This window comes from Mastigoproctus giganteus, chromosome 2 (genome assembly GCF_048544385.1).
Source record: "Mastigoproctus giganteus isolate SK-2022 chromosome 2, ASM4854438v1, whole genome shotgun sequence".
Lineage (NCBI taxonomy): Eukaryota > Metazoa > Arthropoda > Arachnida > Uropygi > Thelyphonidae > Mastigoproctus > Mastigoproctus giganteus.
The window spans coordinates 22,828,366-22,845,864 of NC_143576.1; the positions used below are offsets into that span (position 1 = coordinate 22,828,366).

The 17,499-nt window shown below is 33.2% G+C and overlaps 2 protein-coding genes across 2 annotated transcripts in view; one reads left to right on the top strand and one right to left on the bottom strand.

Annotated features, from left to right (window-relative positions):
• LOC150089217 (transient-receptor-potential-like protein) overlaps window positions 1–5,829 on the top strand; it is a 127,662-nt gene extending 121,833 nt beyond the window's left edge. Inside the window, exon 14 of the mRNA XM_090389904.1 lies at window positions 4,277–5,829. Within this exon, the coding sequence (XP_090246030.1) occupies window positions 4,277–5,829 (1,553 nt within the window). The remainder of the gene's footprint in view (window positions 1–4,276) is intronic.
• Window positions 5,830–11,601: 5,772 nt separating this feature from the next.
• LOC150089219 (protein phosphatase methylesterase 1) overlaps window positions 11,602–17,499 on the bottom strand; it is a 273,882-nt gene continuing 267,984 nt past the window's right edge. Inside the window, exon 16 of the mRNA XM_090390380.1 lies at window positions 11,602–11,810. Coding sequence (XP_090246506.1) covers window positions 11,792–11,810 — 19 coding nt within the window. The 3' untranslated portion in view covers window positions 11,602–11,791. The remainder of the gene's footprint in view (window positions 11,811–17,499) is intronic.

Genomic DNA, 17,499 nt, shown 5'->3' on the forward strand with positions numbered 1-17,499 from the left:
TTCAGTGCCATTTCTTTTCATTGACATTTTACTGAGAAAAATAATAAATCGTACAGTTTCGGGCCAATATTATTCTTACTGAATCTGGAACTAAACTAAACATAATATGAAATGAAGATAACAAAATATGTCATGGAAAATTGGGTTCACGGAAGCGAATGACTAAATTCTATCACTCGTGGTTTCTGAGAAAACCAATTAGTCCTAATCCAACATTTCACCAGATATACAATGTAAAAAACAGATAGAAATACTTTCGTAGCATAATAAACATTTGTCTCAAATACTACCATAAAGAAAAATCAGCCTTTCGAATTATTCCAGATAAGCGACATTCTACTGTATTTTCAAGTTGTTATCTGTATACTAATTTCATGTTCACAATCTGCAACTGTATGAGTGACCCTGTGTGAGTGACATTTGCAACCCTGTATGAATGACGGAACAATGGCTTGACATGTTGATACCTTTGGTTGATTGAGAAAAAGGCCTGGGAAGAAATGAAAAAATCAGTCAGGCCTTGAAAAAGCTAATATTTTAACCACCTCAACAACTGGTTTTTATTTCATTTTTTTAATTATTATTTAAGCTTATTCCTGTTATTTTTTTCTTTGTTACTAATATATCTCTTTGGTTTTTCTTTTCTTCATTTTCCTCTTCTTACCTCTATTAATGGTATTTCATAAAAAAAATTCAACCTTTCCAGAATTCTTTTGTCTTGTGAATTTTTTACTTTTTTTGTGCGGGTTTAACTCTGTAACTTGCTTCAGACATTGATTTTATTTGCTTTGCATTCAGCCTTTGGCGCTGCTTAATTTCTCCTGCCATTGATTTTCATTTTCTGTTCTTAAAGTTTATCTCTGTTATTTTTTCTCGCCCTTAATCATGGCTCCTAATCTTCTGTTATTGTGTCACAGCTGACTACTTTGGTCATAGTCTGTCAGTTGATATGGTCTTTATTGTGTATTATGTCTGTACAGCGTGTGATGACACACCTCTGTGTTCACTAGTGATTTTACATGTTGTACAGGCTGAAAAGTTCAAAATAACTCATGGGAGGGAGAGAAGAAAGACATTTTTAGATAGGTGTGTATCTGCAGTGTGTCAGAGTTGACTGACACAAAAATGTCTGACCCACTGCAGATAAAGAATAACAAAAAATCAACAGTTTTGTTCTGCTCAATGTACAGGTGTTGACATTAGTGAGTGACAATAATACTGTACTAAGAAAATGGAAAAAGCTTGAAGTTTGTGGATTGAGTACCAAACTCATAAGAAAATTCTATAGTGGTCTTGTCATACCAGGTAAAACATTTTGTTTTAGCACCTATTTATGAATGTTTTGAAAGGCAGAGAACTAAGGAAGCAAGGCTGTTCCCTGAATTTAAGCCTAGTAAAGAAATGGTTTGAGAAATTTAAGATGCATAGCTATAACAATGTAAAGTTGGTGGGTGAGTTAGCACCAGAAAACCATCAAGCAGAAACTGAGAAACTCCAAAAGCTCATAGACAAGATGGGATGCAATCAAGAGAGGGTATTATGTTGACAAGGCAGTTTTTTTGGATGATGTGTACAAGAAACTTTCTGACCAAAAATTATAATATGACCAAAGTCATATCAGTGTTAACTCATTGGCAAGGTGAAGAAAAAGGAAAACCAGAGGATAAAATAATAGTGAGAGTGCAAGTATAGGGGACTGTGGAATTGATCCACTGGGAGATAAAAATTTCTCCTGTATTTGTTTATGTTCTGTGGTGGAGACTGAAAGTAAATATATTCCAGGAATTCTCCTGAGATGACTTTCAGCTGTAATTATCAGGGAGACATTGAAGCTCTTCATCTTTCATTACTCTGATATACTTCTTCCTCTCTCAGAAATTCCCGATCTCAGTTATATTCTGATAACCTTCCTGGCACTGTAGTCTACCAAAGTATCAATCTGGCTACTTCCTCATCTACCCTTTCTCAGCTACAAAGAACAAGCCCAGTCTGGCATTCAGCACCGATTTTCAGAAATGAGGTCAGAGTGCATTACAGCAGTCAGGTCATACCTTAACCATTAGGAGTACTCCTAATGAAGCCATATTTCCCAGCATTACGTTGAGCAATAGCAAACACAAATTAAATTGTAATTTGTGTTTGCTCTTTTCTGGATTTTATATTAACTGCAGAAATATGCCATTTATATTTTCTTATTAGCACAGAGTTAACCAAAATGTCTGATTATGTGTGTGTATGTTTAAAAAGTAAATTGAATTCTTTTCTTTCATTATACATAGCTGTATTTCATTACCATAATAGTAAAACAAATGGTAACTTTTTTTTTTTGCCAACTACCTTTTCATCATCACATACCATAACATTCTCTGTGATGATAACCTCTGCCTTAGGTAAAAATCTACCAGGCCCAACCTCTTTTTCTCTTTATAATTTATTACCATATTACATGCTCTGTTGTACTTGTTCTTAAACACTTGTTGTTTCCAGAACCGAACTCTCCCCTTCACCATAGAAAAGCAAGTTTTAGTTTCTGCATTTCAGATATTTTTCAAGAACATAACTTCTGTAAAAAGCAAAGATCTACTGCATCTGTGTATCCTTACTAAACTCTGTACAGTAAACCCCTCGCTATTCGCGGGGGTTACGTTCCTGAGAATTGCCGCGAATACCGAAAACGTGAATAGTGAGTTATGGCTCCCATAGTAATAAAGGGTTTCCGTTCCAAAGTATGAAATATATAAGAAAAACTAGTCTAAAATTTTGTTTATGTATGTATTATATGTACCTTCATAATATGACTATGTACAGACAGTAAATAGTGAAATGCAAGCATATGGCATTGAAATGAAAATAAGAAACAATTTAATATTAAATGTAATATTTATTAGAAATTTCAAACAAATCTTTCAAACCAGCGTCTTTGCTAGCTAAAAAACTTATCCCGCCAGTGCTATCACCAGTTTCGCTAAAGTGTTCATAAAGGAGTTTTGCCTTTTCACGAATGATGAGTGAACTTAACGGAATTTTATTTTGAGTTCAGTGTTCTACCCACAGATTTAAAGCTTTTCCATTTTTTCTAATTTAACATCACAAGTTACAGAGCAAATTTTTGAAGCAATTAGCATGTTTTCACGGACACTACGGTGGATTTTTTCTTCCGATTTCTAGATTGATCGTACCGTTGACTCATTGATTTTATAATGCTTTGCCACTGAGGAGACACTTTCACCATTAGAAATTTTGTCTAATAACTCAATTTTATTCGCTAATGTCATCGCCTTCTTGTATCTTTTCACATTTCCCTGGTTATTCGTAGCCATATTTTTGTACGGGTTAGAAAGAACTTGCCCACAATAAGTCACTTTCTGCCATTAACACACTCGAAAAAGTCTGTTTTACACTGCAAAACGGTAGATTTATCACTTTTGTAAGCATATTGATTTATAAATTTATAAGCATATAAATTAAAAGCAAACGACAAAACTTTCCATGACAAGCGCATAACACATACTGAACAAGGATTAGCAAGAAACATCCACGCTCGCGATTTTGTCACCCCTCTCCCCCACCCACTGAAAGCTGTTTTGACCGGGAAAGATAATTTTAGCCATGCCCACATTTTTTTATGGCGGAAAATGTTCACGGCGCTTTAAAATTCACATTTTTTTAAGTTTCATTTTATATTAAATCAGCGACCGCGAATACAGATACCGCGAATAGCGGGGGTTTACTGTATTTGATTTTAACTGCATTCTCTACTCTGCCCCAAATTAACCTACTAACACTGAGAAAGTCAGAGCTGTGAACCAGCATTCACACCAAAAATAGTTCCATGAAGCATATTTTGGTTATAAAAGTTAAACTATTATAGGTTATATTAGTTCATTTATTATGAAAGTTTTGTTTAATTAATGAGGTCACCAAAACAGACTTTGGCAATTTAAAACCATTATGATTTTTTTTTCTAAGATTTCACTTTATTGAATTAGCTTTCTATTGCTATAGTATATGCAATGGCTAATTCTGAATTGCTCAAATACCACATGGCAGAGTGCAAAGCATAAATGATGGTTTTAAAATTATATCTGTAGTAATCAAACCACATAATTACTTATAATCAAATGTACTTCAACAACTGTATTTTTTGGTTCAAAACAACCTTGAAGCATGTTAACTCTGTCTGATTTATCTAGTGCTGTCATGCTCAAATTACACAAGAGTATAATTTATATTTATCATAGCCTACTAATTTTTAACCTGTATCCTTTATTTTCAGCTACAGGGAAGAAGATCAAGATTAGAGAAAGGCGCCTTTTAAAAGATTTCAGCATTGGACTTGTAGAAATAGCAGCTGACATAGCTCTTGATGATAAAGGAACTAAAAACAGATTTTCTCGGTTAGTGATTGGTGGGGAGAATCGAGTAACTCAAAGGTGGAGAAATTTAATTCAAGCAGCACAGAGGGCAAACCTGAGTCATATAAAAGAAACTACTACAAGGACAGACAGCTTACGAAAGACATTAGAGAAAGAGGTTGACTTAAATGATAGTAGTAAATGTCTTAAAACTAAACAGTCTCCTATAAACATAATTGATCCTTTAAATAATGGAATACAACAAAAAGATGTAAATTTGAAGGATGAAATGGAATTCCAAAAGCAGGTCGCAGGATGCAAGCATTCTCAAAATACAGTATCAAGCAGTAACTCTCCTGATAGCTTTAAAACACAAAACAACTCACCAGCTGTTTCTGTTTCATGTAACCAGGCTGCTTCCACTACTATTCCAGGTTGTCTGACTGCTACTGGAAAAGAGCCTCAGTGCTTACAAACATGTGAAACTATATCTAAACAGATTGGGCTTAGTAATGGAACTTCTAAAGTCTCAACAGATACTAAAATAACATCATGGTGTGAAGTAGAAAATTCAACACTATCATGTGTAAAAGACCAAGCAAATAATTTGATGGAAACCAACAAAGTAGATTTTAGTACACCAATGGTTAATGACTGTTATGAGACAATACTGTGTATGGATTCATCAAAAACGAGTGAAAACAAGGCCCAAACCACACAGGAAGAACCAATAATTTTAAAAGTCCCTCAGTTAACTGAGCAAATAGAGTGTCAATCACTTTCAGCAGACATTTCTAAAGAGCTTTACACAATTCCAAATAATGAGTCATCTGATGAGATGAGATGTCAGAACTCTCCTAGCAGTACAAAAGTTATTGATTGCCCTTCTTTTTCTTTCTCACCAGAAATGAAGATGCAGCATATTTCTCTTTCAGGATCTTTAAATTGCTCTCATTTGGCTTTTGAGAACTTCCCTTTAACAAGTACAAGTTGTCTGGATGGACACTCTAACAACATCTTTCTTGGATCTCCAAGTAAAAACCCAAAAACATCAGAAAATGAACCTACAGTTAACAAATCTCCTGTTAATAAAAAAACAGGGGATGGAATGTTACCTTCACTGGATAATCAACCTTCCAATGACAAAGACAGTTCTGAAATTAACTATATGATAGAATCAGAGCTAATCAAACATTCGTCTAATATTGATCCCCATACTCCACCTCCAGAATTTCCATCTCAACATGTAAGATATAATCAACCAGATAATAGCCATGAGTTCACAGAATGTCCAACATTAAAACCGTCCATCTCTCTTCCATCAAGGGAAGAAGAAGAGACTCAAGAACTTCCAAGTGATGAAAGTTTGTATGCATTTTCTTCTGACTCAGGACACAAACCTCTCCTTTATCCACTTAAAAAACTGCAGGGAGTTGCCACAATTAAAAGGCAACCATGTCTTGGTTGGCTCTGAGCACTTTCTATGACAGAGCTAAAGTAAAATTAAATATGATTTAGCATTGTTTTAGCATTAAAGTGCTGAAAATTTAATTAATACTACTATTGTTGTTGGCATTCTTGAATAAATACATCTAATTATGAAACTTAAGTTTTTGATAATTTTAAACGTACATCGTGGCATACATCACATACCTTGTATCTTGATTAAATTTAGATGAAGCATGGCATAATTCAAATGTCTAAGCCAAAATGGGTGGATAAAAAGAATCTCTGAGGAATTTCTCAACTACTCATTAACACTTGGCAGAATTAAAAACTTCAGTATATATATGTATCAAACTAACAGTAATAAAACTAGTAAATCCCTAGAGCTAGACTAATCTTTAAGAGTGTCATCAGGGTGAATGATTAAAGGAATGATAGTAACATAGAATATAAACATTATAAAATGCTCATTACTACTGAAGGAAGAGTAGGATAATTAAAAATACAGGAATATTATGTTAGTGAAGTTCCACACATCAGAGATTGTGAGTACAAAGCATAACAAGTTGGTCTATTTCATTTTGAGCACAAAATGCAATATAAACTTAAAACTTATTGATACATACACAGTGATGCCATTTGTCCAGTATATGTACATATCTACAATTATGTACAGTTTCATGCTTAGTGCACTAATGTTATCCTTGTAAACAGCTAATAGTCCAATCCTCTGATCTCTGTGATCACCCTGAAGTGTCAAACAGAATATTTATTTATTTACGAGATTAAAAAACTAATGTGCCTTATAAGTCCATAACTGAAACTAAAACAAATGTTTTGGTTTTGTCTCATGCATATTGCTATCACAATTACATGTTCTCATGGTTAACAATTTGTAGAAGTGTTTTTGTAATGGTATTGTTTGCCATGTAGTTTGGATGAGTGAAAAGAGAAAACCAAATGAGGATGTTCATGGATCTGATGGGATGAAAAGAAAAGACAGGCAATTTCTTTTAAAAACAAAATGAAAATAATAAGAGGAGTTGATTGTTGAGAAGGCATGTCTATTGGCTCTGAGTTAGGGTTAGTATGTCCAACAGCAATTATAATAATGAAGAATACAGTGAACCATAAAACATGAACATGGGAAATGAAAAGTCAGGGAATTTCTTACATTTGTGCAGTAGTGTAATGGAAGAAATGGAAAGACTTGAAAATATGGCTTGATCAAAAATATATGCACCGGATTCTAATTAATCTTGTAATAATTCAAGAGAAAGCAAAAGATACTTACGAGCACCTGAAACCTTGTATGAACTTATAAGGCACATTAGAAGCAGATGCAAATTCCCTAATTTGCTCTCTGAAATTATTGAGGCTGGAAATAGTGGTAATAAAGTGTTCAATTTGGTCAAAATGGGAGTTTTCTGAAATATGTCCTCACACATATTCGTTGCAAATGGGATAAAAATTGCCTCAGTTCAAAGCTGCAAAAGACTGCTTGACCTTATTCATATGATAATTCAACTGGCAACTTCAAATTGAAGCCACTTTTAATGTATCATAGTGAGAATACATGATTGGTTGATTTAGTTTTTAATGGTGCATTGGCAGCTAAGGCCATAATGCACCAATGTCAAAGTGAGAATACACAGGCATTCAAGAATGTTTCAAAGCTTTTGCTACTAGTGATTTCAAAATTAAATAAGGAAGCATGGGTTAAAAGAAGGGACCTATTCAGGACTGGTTTCTGCACTATTTTGTACTAGAAATGGAAAAACATTTGTTTGAAAAGAATTTAAGGCACTGTTAATTCAATTAGGGGTGGCAAATAGGTTGTCCATGACCACAAAGAAAATGTCACAATGGAAATTCCAGATATGGCAAACACCCTAACTGGAAGTGGAAACTTAAAATGTGAATGAGTTCCTGAAGTCTCACAGAGAAGACTTCATGACTGATGAAATGACTGAGTTGTAGGCGTAATTCAAAAAAAAGAGATGATAGTGACAATGAACCCTCTAGTACTCTTTAGAGAGCCTGAACCTCAAGGATTTACAAGTAATCATGAAGAGACTCCTATTGTCTCTTTATAGAGGCAATAGGAGTCTCTTCATGATTATAGAGGATTCTGATCTTGATGTTGACAGAAGCAATAATATTGTCAGGGGCCTTTGTGAGGTCACTGCATGTATGATTCTTTATGATGAAAAGAATTTGGCTTTCTTTGGATGAATTTTTCAAACAGAATGAATTTATCAGGTATGTACGGTAACAGTATCTTATTCTTATTTTATTTTAAAAAATGAAGTTAGTCACAAATCTACAGGAACATATCTAAATATCTAAGCAAGTTCCATGAGTTTATATGGGAAATTTATGTTTTATTTATTTTTCTTACATTCAGTTAATGTACAGGTTCCAGAAGGCTCTGCAATATATTGACTGAGCATTAGGCATGCTACATTATTATTTTTGAATGTTTGCCAAATTTTCATATTACAAACTGATTTTAAGATTTTGCCAAATGGCAGCCAACTCTATTGAGCCTGTTTAAAAATTACAGTAATATTGATATTAAATTTATTGGTATTTAAAGATACTGATAATCTTTTTTGAAAACAAACTGTTGTTAATCTAGACATTACCTGTTAGTTCTGTGAAGGCATTATGTGGAAATTAATTATTAAATTTGGAATGTAAAAAAACAGAGAATGCATGTATATTTGGAAATTAAAGTGTGATTGATAATGATGTCATCCTTTCTCTTGCTCGTACTACACACAAGGGGGCATAAATTCAAATTGAAGAAGGATGGTTGCAGGATAGATGTGCAGAAATTTGCCTTCATCCAGCAGGTAGTTTGTTGGAACATTGTGGAAGTGGGTAGTTTGAATAAATTCAACAAAGAACTAGTCAAACTATTAGAGGGGATGGACAGGTGGGAAGTGTTGTTCTTTTGATTGATGCTGTAAAAACTTGCTTTCTTGTATCATTTGTAAAAGAGAATTTCCTATACAAAGGCATATGCAGTTAACCAAATAAAACTGAAATCAATGTCAACATCTTAGATTCACTCTCAAAACTCTGGGATTCCATTCTCAAAACAAGTTGCTGCACTGTAGAGGCAAATAGACTTGACATTACTCTGTATTTACATTTGCAAGTAGCAAAACTAATCAAGTCAGAATATCAGGTGTGCAGGAACAAATGGACTATTCATTACAAAGCTGCTGGGTAATTTTTACCCACAAGTGGATACACAAAAAAAAAAAAAAAAAAAGTCACACACATGAAGCATGCTTAAAAGATATTCCATAGGATATTCTGTGTGCATTTATATGCTTATGAAAATATCTATGGCTGTTGTAATGATTTTCAATCATTGGTTTAATACTAATTTATAAAAAAATTATATATTATTGTTTTTTTTTATATCCACTATACTGTCAAGACTCATGTGACAGATGGTGTAACTTTTAGGTATGCATCAGCTAGAGGGTTAATAGATCTATGAGTAATTTTGTTTCTTGACTAGCCTTAATAATTGAAAATGAAGGTAGTCCACAATAAACAACTGAATCGAGGCTGTGGATATTGGTCCAAAACAGATTTTGCAATATTTTGTATTTATTTGAGATAATAAATATCCAGTTATAAAATTTAAATTCACCTTGGGAAATTATTTTAGCTTGCTCTGCACCAGTAAAAGTCTGTTATACTAACAGTTCAGAAAATTCAAAAACAATAATCATTGTAGCAGATTGTCATTATAAACAAATTAATGATTCAACAATATAAGTAAACATGTTGGACAGACAACTTGTGTGATCGAGACCTGCTATATTTATCATCACACAAGTCTGTCCAACATGTCTAGTAAAGTTTTGAGACAACAGGTTTCTCATGTTTTTTATACAATGTCAATATAAGTAAACATGAATTATATAAGTAAACATAAGCATTACAGATTTTCTCAAATTTTGTATCCGTAGATTGTGACATTTTATCCGTAGATAAAAATATAGATTGTGACAAGTTTAATAATAGGAAATATACATATATTAGATTAGATATATACAAATATGTATCTAATCTAATATATGTATATTTGCTATTATTAAACTTGTCACAATCTATATTTTTGTATCCGTTTCGCTCTGAGCAACTGTAATTTAATAATAATAATGAATCCAGAGCGCACAGGCCTCTTTAATCATAGAGTTTTATAATATTTATAAAATATATGTAAAATATATGATATGCATCAATTGAACACACATGACCAGAAAGTCAAATATGCTGCATGTTAAAATATGTAAAAAAAAAAAAAAAAAAAACGATCCCAGAGTTGTACTTTTAGTAGTATGAACAAAATCAGTACTAAGTTTTGTTCTACTACTTTTAGTATTATAATTTAGTACAAATCTTTATTTCATCCTTGAAGGCAAATTAGAGTTGCAAATTTTTCAAAATATGTATTAAAAAAAATATATATATAATTATCACTGCAGTTTAAAGCAGCCGACCAGGCTAGTCGGGTGAGTAAAGTGCCTGCCTGGCAATCCAAAGGATGCGGGTTTGAATCCCGCCTCGGGCTTGGATCAAAGTACTGCAAAAACCTTGGGAGGTGCATTATGGCCACAGAAGCTGATGCGCCAACAACTATCAAAAAAAAAAAAAAAAAAAAAAAAAAGTTTAAAGCATTTGTTAAATTAAGAAATTTTACGTAGTTACACATATGTAGTTTTCCCATCATTACCTTAGGATTTCCACATATTTAATGTTAACAAATTGGTGATAGAGTATATAATACTGGCTGGATTGGATTTTTAACACACTTAAAAATTACCTATAAATTGTTATGTTAAATCTGTAAATGCTAAGTATGGAGCATGCAAAAGATTCAGTAACCATTTAAGAGAACTTAATTCCTATTATTTAGACAAAATGGACTGGCATTTGGAGATAAACAATGGAAATAATGTAAATGCTCAGAGAATTATTTATAATTTAAAAAACCGTGCAAAAAAAAAAGAAAAGTTACTGTAATTTCATTTCTTAACTGTTATCTATATAAAAAGCAAAAACTTGGTCCTTTCAAGACTAAAACTTAGTGAGGGTTAAGCTGATTAAAGAACTCACATGCTTTACATGTCTTCAGATATAAATTTAATAAAAAAAATGTAATCACAATTTTACAGAAACTAGCAGTTCTCACATATTGTTCAGGTAAAATTCATGAACATATTCAACACTTTTTACACAGAAATTACATTTTCTCATATTTTATTCATTTAAACTATCCTTTAGTTTTTTAAGCAAAAAATGTGTTAAGGCTATACAACAGTGTTTTCATATATCAAGAGCGATGATAGCTAACAGAAAATAGAATATATATATTTTTTTTTTTATTTTTTTTTTTTAAATTTGTACTCAGTGTCATTAATGTCAGCTTTAGATGTCTAACAATCCTAATTAATGAAGACTTCGTATTAAAACTTTAAATACTGTATCATTAGTGCTTCTATTTAACAATGAATCTATCAAATCAGTATCATTAATTACAAAAGATTTCTTGAGTAGAAGATGATTATTCATATTTCACAACAAAACAGCAACATCAAATTAAAAAAAAAAAAAGCCATAAACCACAAGTTAACAACTAGTAATTTACTTCACAAGAACAAACATAACAAAAGACATCTATTTTGTATAAATAAAAAAACTTAAGTGACACTCAAGCCTAAATAGGAATAACAAGTAACACTGTTATGAATGTCAACATAACTGAGTCTGCTTTTTATAAAAATCACGTTGAAATGATTTTTGATAAATTAAAAATAAGCCATTAAACACTGACCAGAATCAACTATGTTATCTGAACAATATCACAGTATAAACACTATTTCCTGTTCTTCTGGATGAATGCTGTCACATATTCTGGTGCAATATATCATTGCTGTGTTAAGAATGAGCTGTGAAGAATTTCAACATGCTGGAAATGATCTGAAAAAAAGAAGTATAATATATATACACCATATAAAATATCTTGAGAGAGGAAAGGAAAGAGGGATGTTTATATATTCCTCTGTATGAACTATGAGTTAATGTTCAATCTTTGAATATTAACTACAGCAGCAATACTTGCTAAATTCTACAGAATAGATATTGCTAATGCTTAATTTTGATGAATAATTCTTGTGGTTGTCTGAGAAACATAAGTACCTGCTGTTGGCTTGGAAATTCAGTATATTGTTATAAATGCTCCGGATTACTGTACGTTAGCAAGTAATATATGACTTCATCATGTCGCTCAGAAAACATTAATTCAAATGACAATATTTATCTAACTTTACTTATCTATTTATTTTATCATTCAAGTAGCCATCAATATCTAAATTTTTTCATTTTAATTATGTAGCTTACTAGAACCAACTTGTCCCCACATTTAATATCAACATAAGATTAAAAATATCCCTTTTAAATCCTACAGTAGCAGTTAATTAACTAAAAAAAAAACCTGAATTTTTTTGCTACTATCCTGACAATACTAACATATGACGTTCATGCCTTATTGTGATTTAGTTAAGAAAGAGCTGCACATATTGCAGAATTTTTGGGGGTGATTTTTACATTTCTGAGACATAACGATGAATGTATTTGAGTAATTTACTGGATCTCCCTGGGAAACAATTTATAACCAAATAATTAAATAAATTATGAAATAATAAGTACATAGATACATTCAAACAATTACATAGATATGAATGTAAAAACAGTAATAATAAATAAATAATAATTATACATACAGGAACTCCCCTGACTTACGTAATACTTGACTTACGGAAATTCAACTTTACGTTAAGTTTTTGCCGAGCCGGTGCAAACTTAAAAAAATCGTGGAAACATATTTTGCATCCGGAAGGAATAAATGGAGGATTGTGAAAATATTGTAATGTGAACCCAATAAAACATTGTTTTTTATTTTTGTAATTTTTTTTGTAATTCGTTCCAAGTCCTTGGAAGTTGAAAATTTCGCTATATTACTAAGCTATTTATCTCTCTAAAAGGTCATATTTATAATGGAAATTACACTACCCTTTCATCGTTATCATACGTTCCTGTTATATAGAATCAATTTTGAACACCTTTGTGATATTTTTCTAAAGGATGTTTCTGGAGGTCACGACCATAAAACAATAAAACAATTTGCACTTTCCGGTTTTTTGGGCTTTTCTGTTAGTGAATCTAATTACAAACGGATAGTAAACTTGATCTTATTGCATTTTTTATGCTATTATGGTGAAATGTGTTCTCCTTCACTGAAATCTACAATCATATAAAAGACAAATTTTCAGAAACTTCTTTTCATTCCTATTTACGTATTACAATGATGAAGGGAAAGCGACCAACAAAAGGTGCAAGTGGTGGTAGTGCCAGGAAATGAAACAAAATTGATTTAGAATGAAGATGAAAATTATTAGGAAGTACAAAGCAGGACAAAGTTTGTCATCTATTGCAAGGGAATTTAGGTCATGCTGCTTCAACATGGACAGTACGCGTATTTTAAAGGAAAGTACGCGTATAAAAGAACATGTCAAAGGATCAATGCACTTAAGATCAATAGTGATCACAAAACAGCATTCAGGTGTTATATCGAAGATGGAATAGCTGTTAATAATATGGATGGAAAATCAGATTCAGAAGCGAGTGCTCCTGAGTCTAATGACCATTCAAGCAAAAGCAACACGTATTTATAAAAATATTAGGGATAAGTATTGCAACCCCCAACCCAAGTTCGTGGCAAGCAACGAGTGGTTTAATAGGTTCAGGCATCGTGCTGGTTTAATAGGTTCAAGCATCGCGCTGGTTTCCAAAACGTTAAAAGTGTGCAGTGAAGTCACCAGTCGCCGATTCTGCAGCTGCAGAGAAATTTGTGATGTGTTGGAAAAAATTATTGATGAAGGCAGCTATTCAATGCAGCAAATTTTTATCGTTGATGAGACTGCTCTATATTGGAAAATACAATGCCAGGTTTCAAGGTGTCAAAAGATAGGGCCACGCTCTTGATTGGGGCTAATGCAACGGGAGATTACAGATTAAAACCACTGCTTGTGCACCATTCTGGAAAGCTTCATTCATTTAAGGGCATTAATAAAGCCACCCTACCCATGCATTTACGATCGAACCAGAGAGCATGGATAACAATATCTCTCTTTGAGGATTGGTTCAAATGCTGCTTCATTCCCGAGTTTGAAAAATATTGTAAACACAACGTTCCTTTCAAGATTTTGCTTCTATTAGATAATGCTCATGGACATACTATGCATTTTGATGATTTAAATTCGAACGTGAGAGTCATATTTCTACCGCCAAACACGACTACATTCATCCAACCCATGGATCAGGGTGTTATTTCAAATTTAAAAGCGTACTATTTATGCACATTTGCTCAGGCATTGTCTACAGTAGACGATGAGAAAAATTTTATGTTAAGAGACTGTTGGAAATCTTACAATATTTACCACACCATCTTAAAAATTAATAAGGCCTGGGCGGAAATTACTAAAATTTGTTTAAATGGCACATGGAAGAAAATATGCCCACGGCACGTGAAAGGCTTTGAAGGATTTGAAAAAGACGAATCATATGAAGAAGTTACAGATAAGATTGTAAAGGTTGCAGGTTACTTCAGTTGGAGGTTGCTGCCAAAATGTGGAGGAGTTCGTAGAAGAAGAAGAGAAGGAATTATCTAATGAAGAACTTATTGACTTGTGGGCAGCGATAGCGAAAGAAGAAAATGCTGGCGAAGCTCAAGATAGTCAAATGAGGAGCCGAGACACTTCATCACCAGAGAGATGGCAATGGCATTTCGTGAAATTGCATCGGCAATGACGAGGTTTGAGAAAATGGATCCTGAAAGTGAACGATTCTTAAAAGTTAACAGAGGGCTGAATGATATGCTTGCTTGCTTGCTACAAAGAAATCTACGATGAAAAGAAAAAAGCCACCGTCCAATCATCCATTAATATGTTTTTTCGTAAGGTTAAGTGGACGACCACTTCTAAATCTCCACAGCCCTCAACCTCCAGAGCCATGTACTTATCAACCGAAGACGTCGATTCTGGCAACAATGCTCAAGAGGTAAAACTTACTGACGTTATGCCAGTCTCCTCTCTTTTTTTGTAATTTTATAATTTTGAAATTTTTTTAAATTGCACGCTTTTGTAATTTTTCCTGCTCATGAGATAAAAATTTGAATAAATACAATAAATAATTCTATTTACATGTTCGCTGAACATTTCTTTTTTGATTCAATCATTTCAGCGAGCACAGTTGTGAGTGCTGCACAAGCATGGGGGAAATTCCGACTTACATAGTGTTCCGCAGAACGCAACCCTTATGTAAGTTGGGGAGTTCCTGTAGGTTGGCTGAATGGATATGTCAGTGGTATAATCTTGTTTGTGTAATTGTTCTCGTCACAAAAACTAGGCATGCTAGAGGAAACTGGAAACAGATCTGAAATCAATGTCCAAAGATCTATCTAATCCACAATTTTTTTTTTCTTCCCGATTAAAAATACTTATCAATCAACTTAAGTAATCAGCACCAAGCAATATTCCTTCAGGATGGTTCAGAAAAGTGGAGGCGCCTTCGTAGCCAGGTGGGCAGGAGCAGCAGTGCGTAGCACACGCTTCTTGATTAGACCGGGATTTGAGCCCGTGACCACCAAATACGGAGGATGTGGAAAGATCAGGGAATAACCACCGCATATCCCCGGAGCAATATGGCCTTAGCTGCTAATGCTCCTAAAAACCAAATAACAGAAAAGTGGCTGCTATGTTCTAATGCAGCGAAATGGATGTTATTTGGGGATTTCCCAAAATCTTACACTTTTGGAAATTTCCAAAATAACTATTAACAATTTTCTGGCTAAAACTTACTTTTTAGCCAGTAAGATTTTTATTTTATTTTATTTATTTATTATTATTTTTTTTTTGGCTGATGCTCTATAAGTTTACTTTCTTGCATCATATGCCTCACCTATTGCTAATAAGTTGTTATTAACTGGAATAAGTTACCTCCATGAGTAGTTAAGGTTGAGAGCTTAGGATAAATGCAGAGGCCAGCTGGATAGTTACTCACATGAGAAGGGACATAGGTAATTTATTTTAATTTTATTTATTATTATTATTTTTGACATTCCATCCCCCTTGGTACTGTTTTTCCATTTCTTTTATATCCTGCAATCTTTCTCTCTCTGCTCCTCACTTAAACTACTTAAATTTTAGGGGAAACAGTTGAGAGATGAGAATGCAAGAAAGTGTACCTTAACATTCATACTGCAGCCTAGTTTTCTGGACTTCTACAGCATGTCATTCACAATTTTCTCATAATCTGAATGTTTACTAATTCCCAAAAAAAAACTGAATACTATATTTTTAAAGCCATTTTAAACATCTCTCTCTCAGTTTGGTATATGGATTTTATAAATACAGTCTAGCAACAGCTTGTGGATTTGAGTTACAACAAAAATTCCTCCTTTTAATTTGTTTATAGGTAAGAGATTGGAATTTAGTGTAAACATACTTGAAACAATTTCCTTCTTTATTCAAGGTTGGATGAACTTTTTTATTAAACTTAGTTTTTATATAATATTGGTGTAAATACACCATAGAAAACTCTTAAATGAAAAAAACTGTTTGTAGTGTGAAAGGGCATCATTTTATCTGTATCTCATATTGTGCTCATCCTTTACAATGAGTTGCCATATATTGCACTACCTCAAATAAGTAACGCTTCATTAAAAGTGAAGACTACTGTTACTTATTCTCAGCGGGCACCACCACCACCACCCAGACGGTACCGTTTCAAGGCTTGTTGGCCCTTCATCAGTGGGTTGACAGGTACCCTGGTATTGCAGACATGACAATCCAGTTGTGAAGATACAATATGAGAGATGCCAAAAGGTGCGCATAATAATGTTTGAGTGAAAGTCAATGCAATGAGGCATCATATGTTTAAGAGTATAAATAATCTATTTAAGAATTTTCTATATATTACACTAATATTATATAGATTATTTATACTCTTAAACATATGATGCCTCATTGCATTGACTTTCACTTAAACTTAGTTTTATGTGCAGAGGGGGTAACAGTACTTGGTTTCAGGCTACTAGTGTCTTATCTCTAAATGTTCTTTAAACCTGGTGTTACAGACTGGCCACATTTTCCATTCCCAATGTCCACTTCTTGCTTGACTATCCCATTTGCATAGAAAGAAAGGCATTTTTTTGTAACCATGTTGTTGGGAATGGAAACAACTTCTTGTAACCACTTCTTGCTTGACTATCCCATTTGCATAGAAAGAAAGGCATTTTTTTGTAACCATGTTGTTGGGCAAGTAGCCAACTAATAACTTTAAAATATCCACACACTAGCCCCATTTTCCTTGTACTACAATTTTTCCAAAAGAAGCTTAATATTTTTTTAGTTTTTTTTTTTTTTTAATGTGCTGAATGGGTTACAGGAATGGATGAATGCTTGTTTCCATTGTGAAACGCTTTTGAAGCTTTGCTTCAATGAGTCAATAAATGTTGGCTAGTAGAAACTTTCAAAAAAGTTCATAACTGCTGGAAATGGTTTTGCACTGAGCTATTTTTGGAAAAATGGGAAACATTCTTTTTCACAAT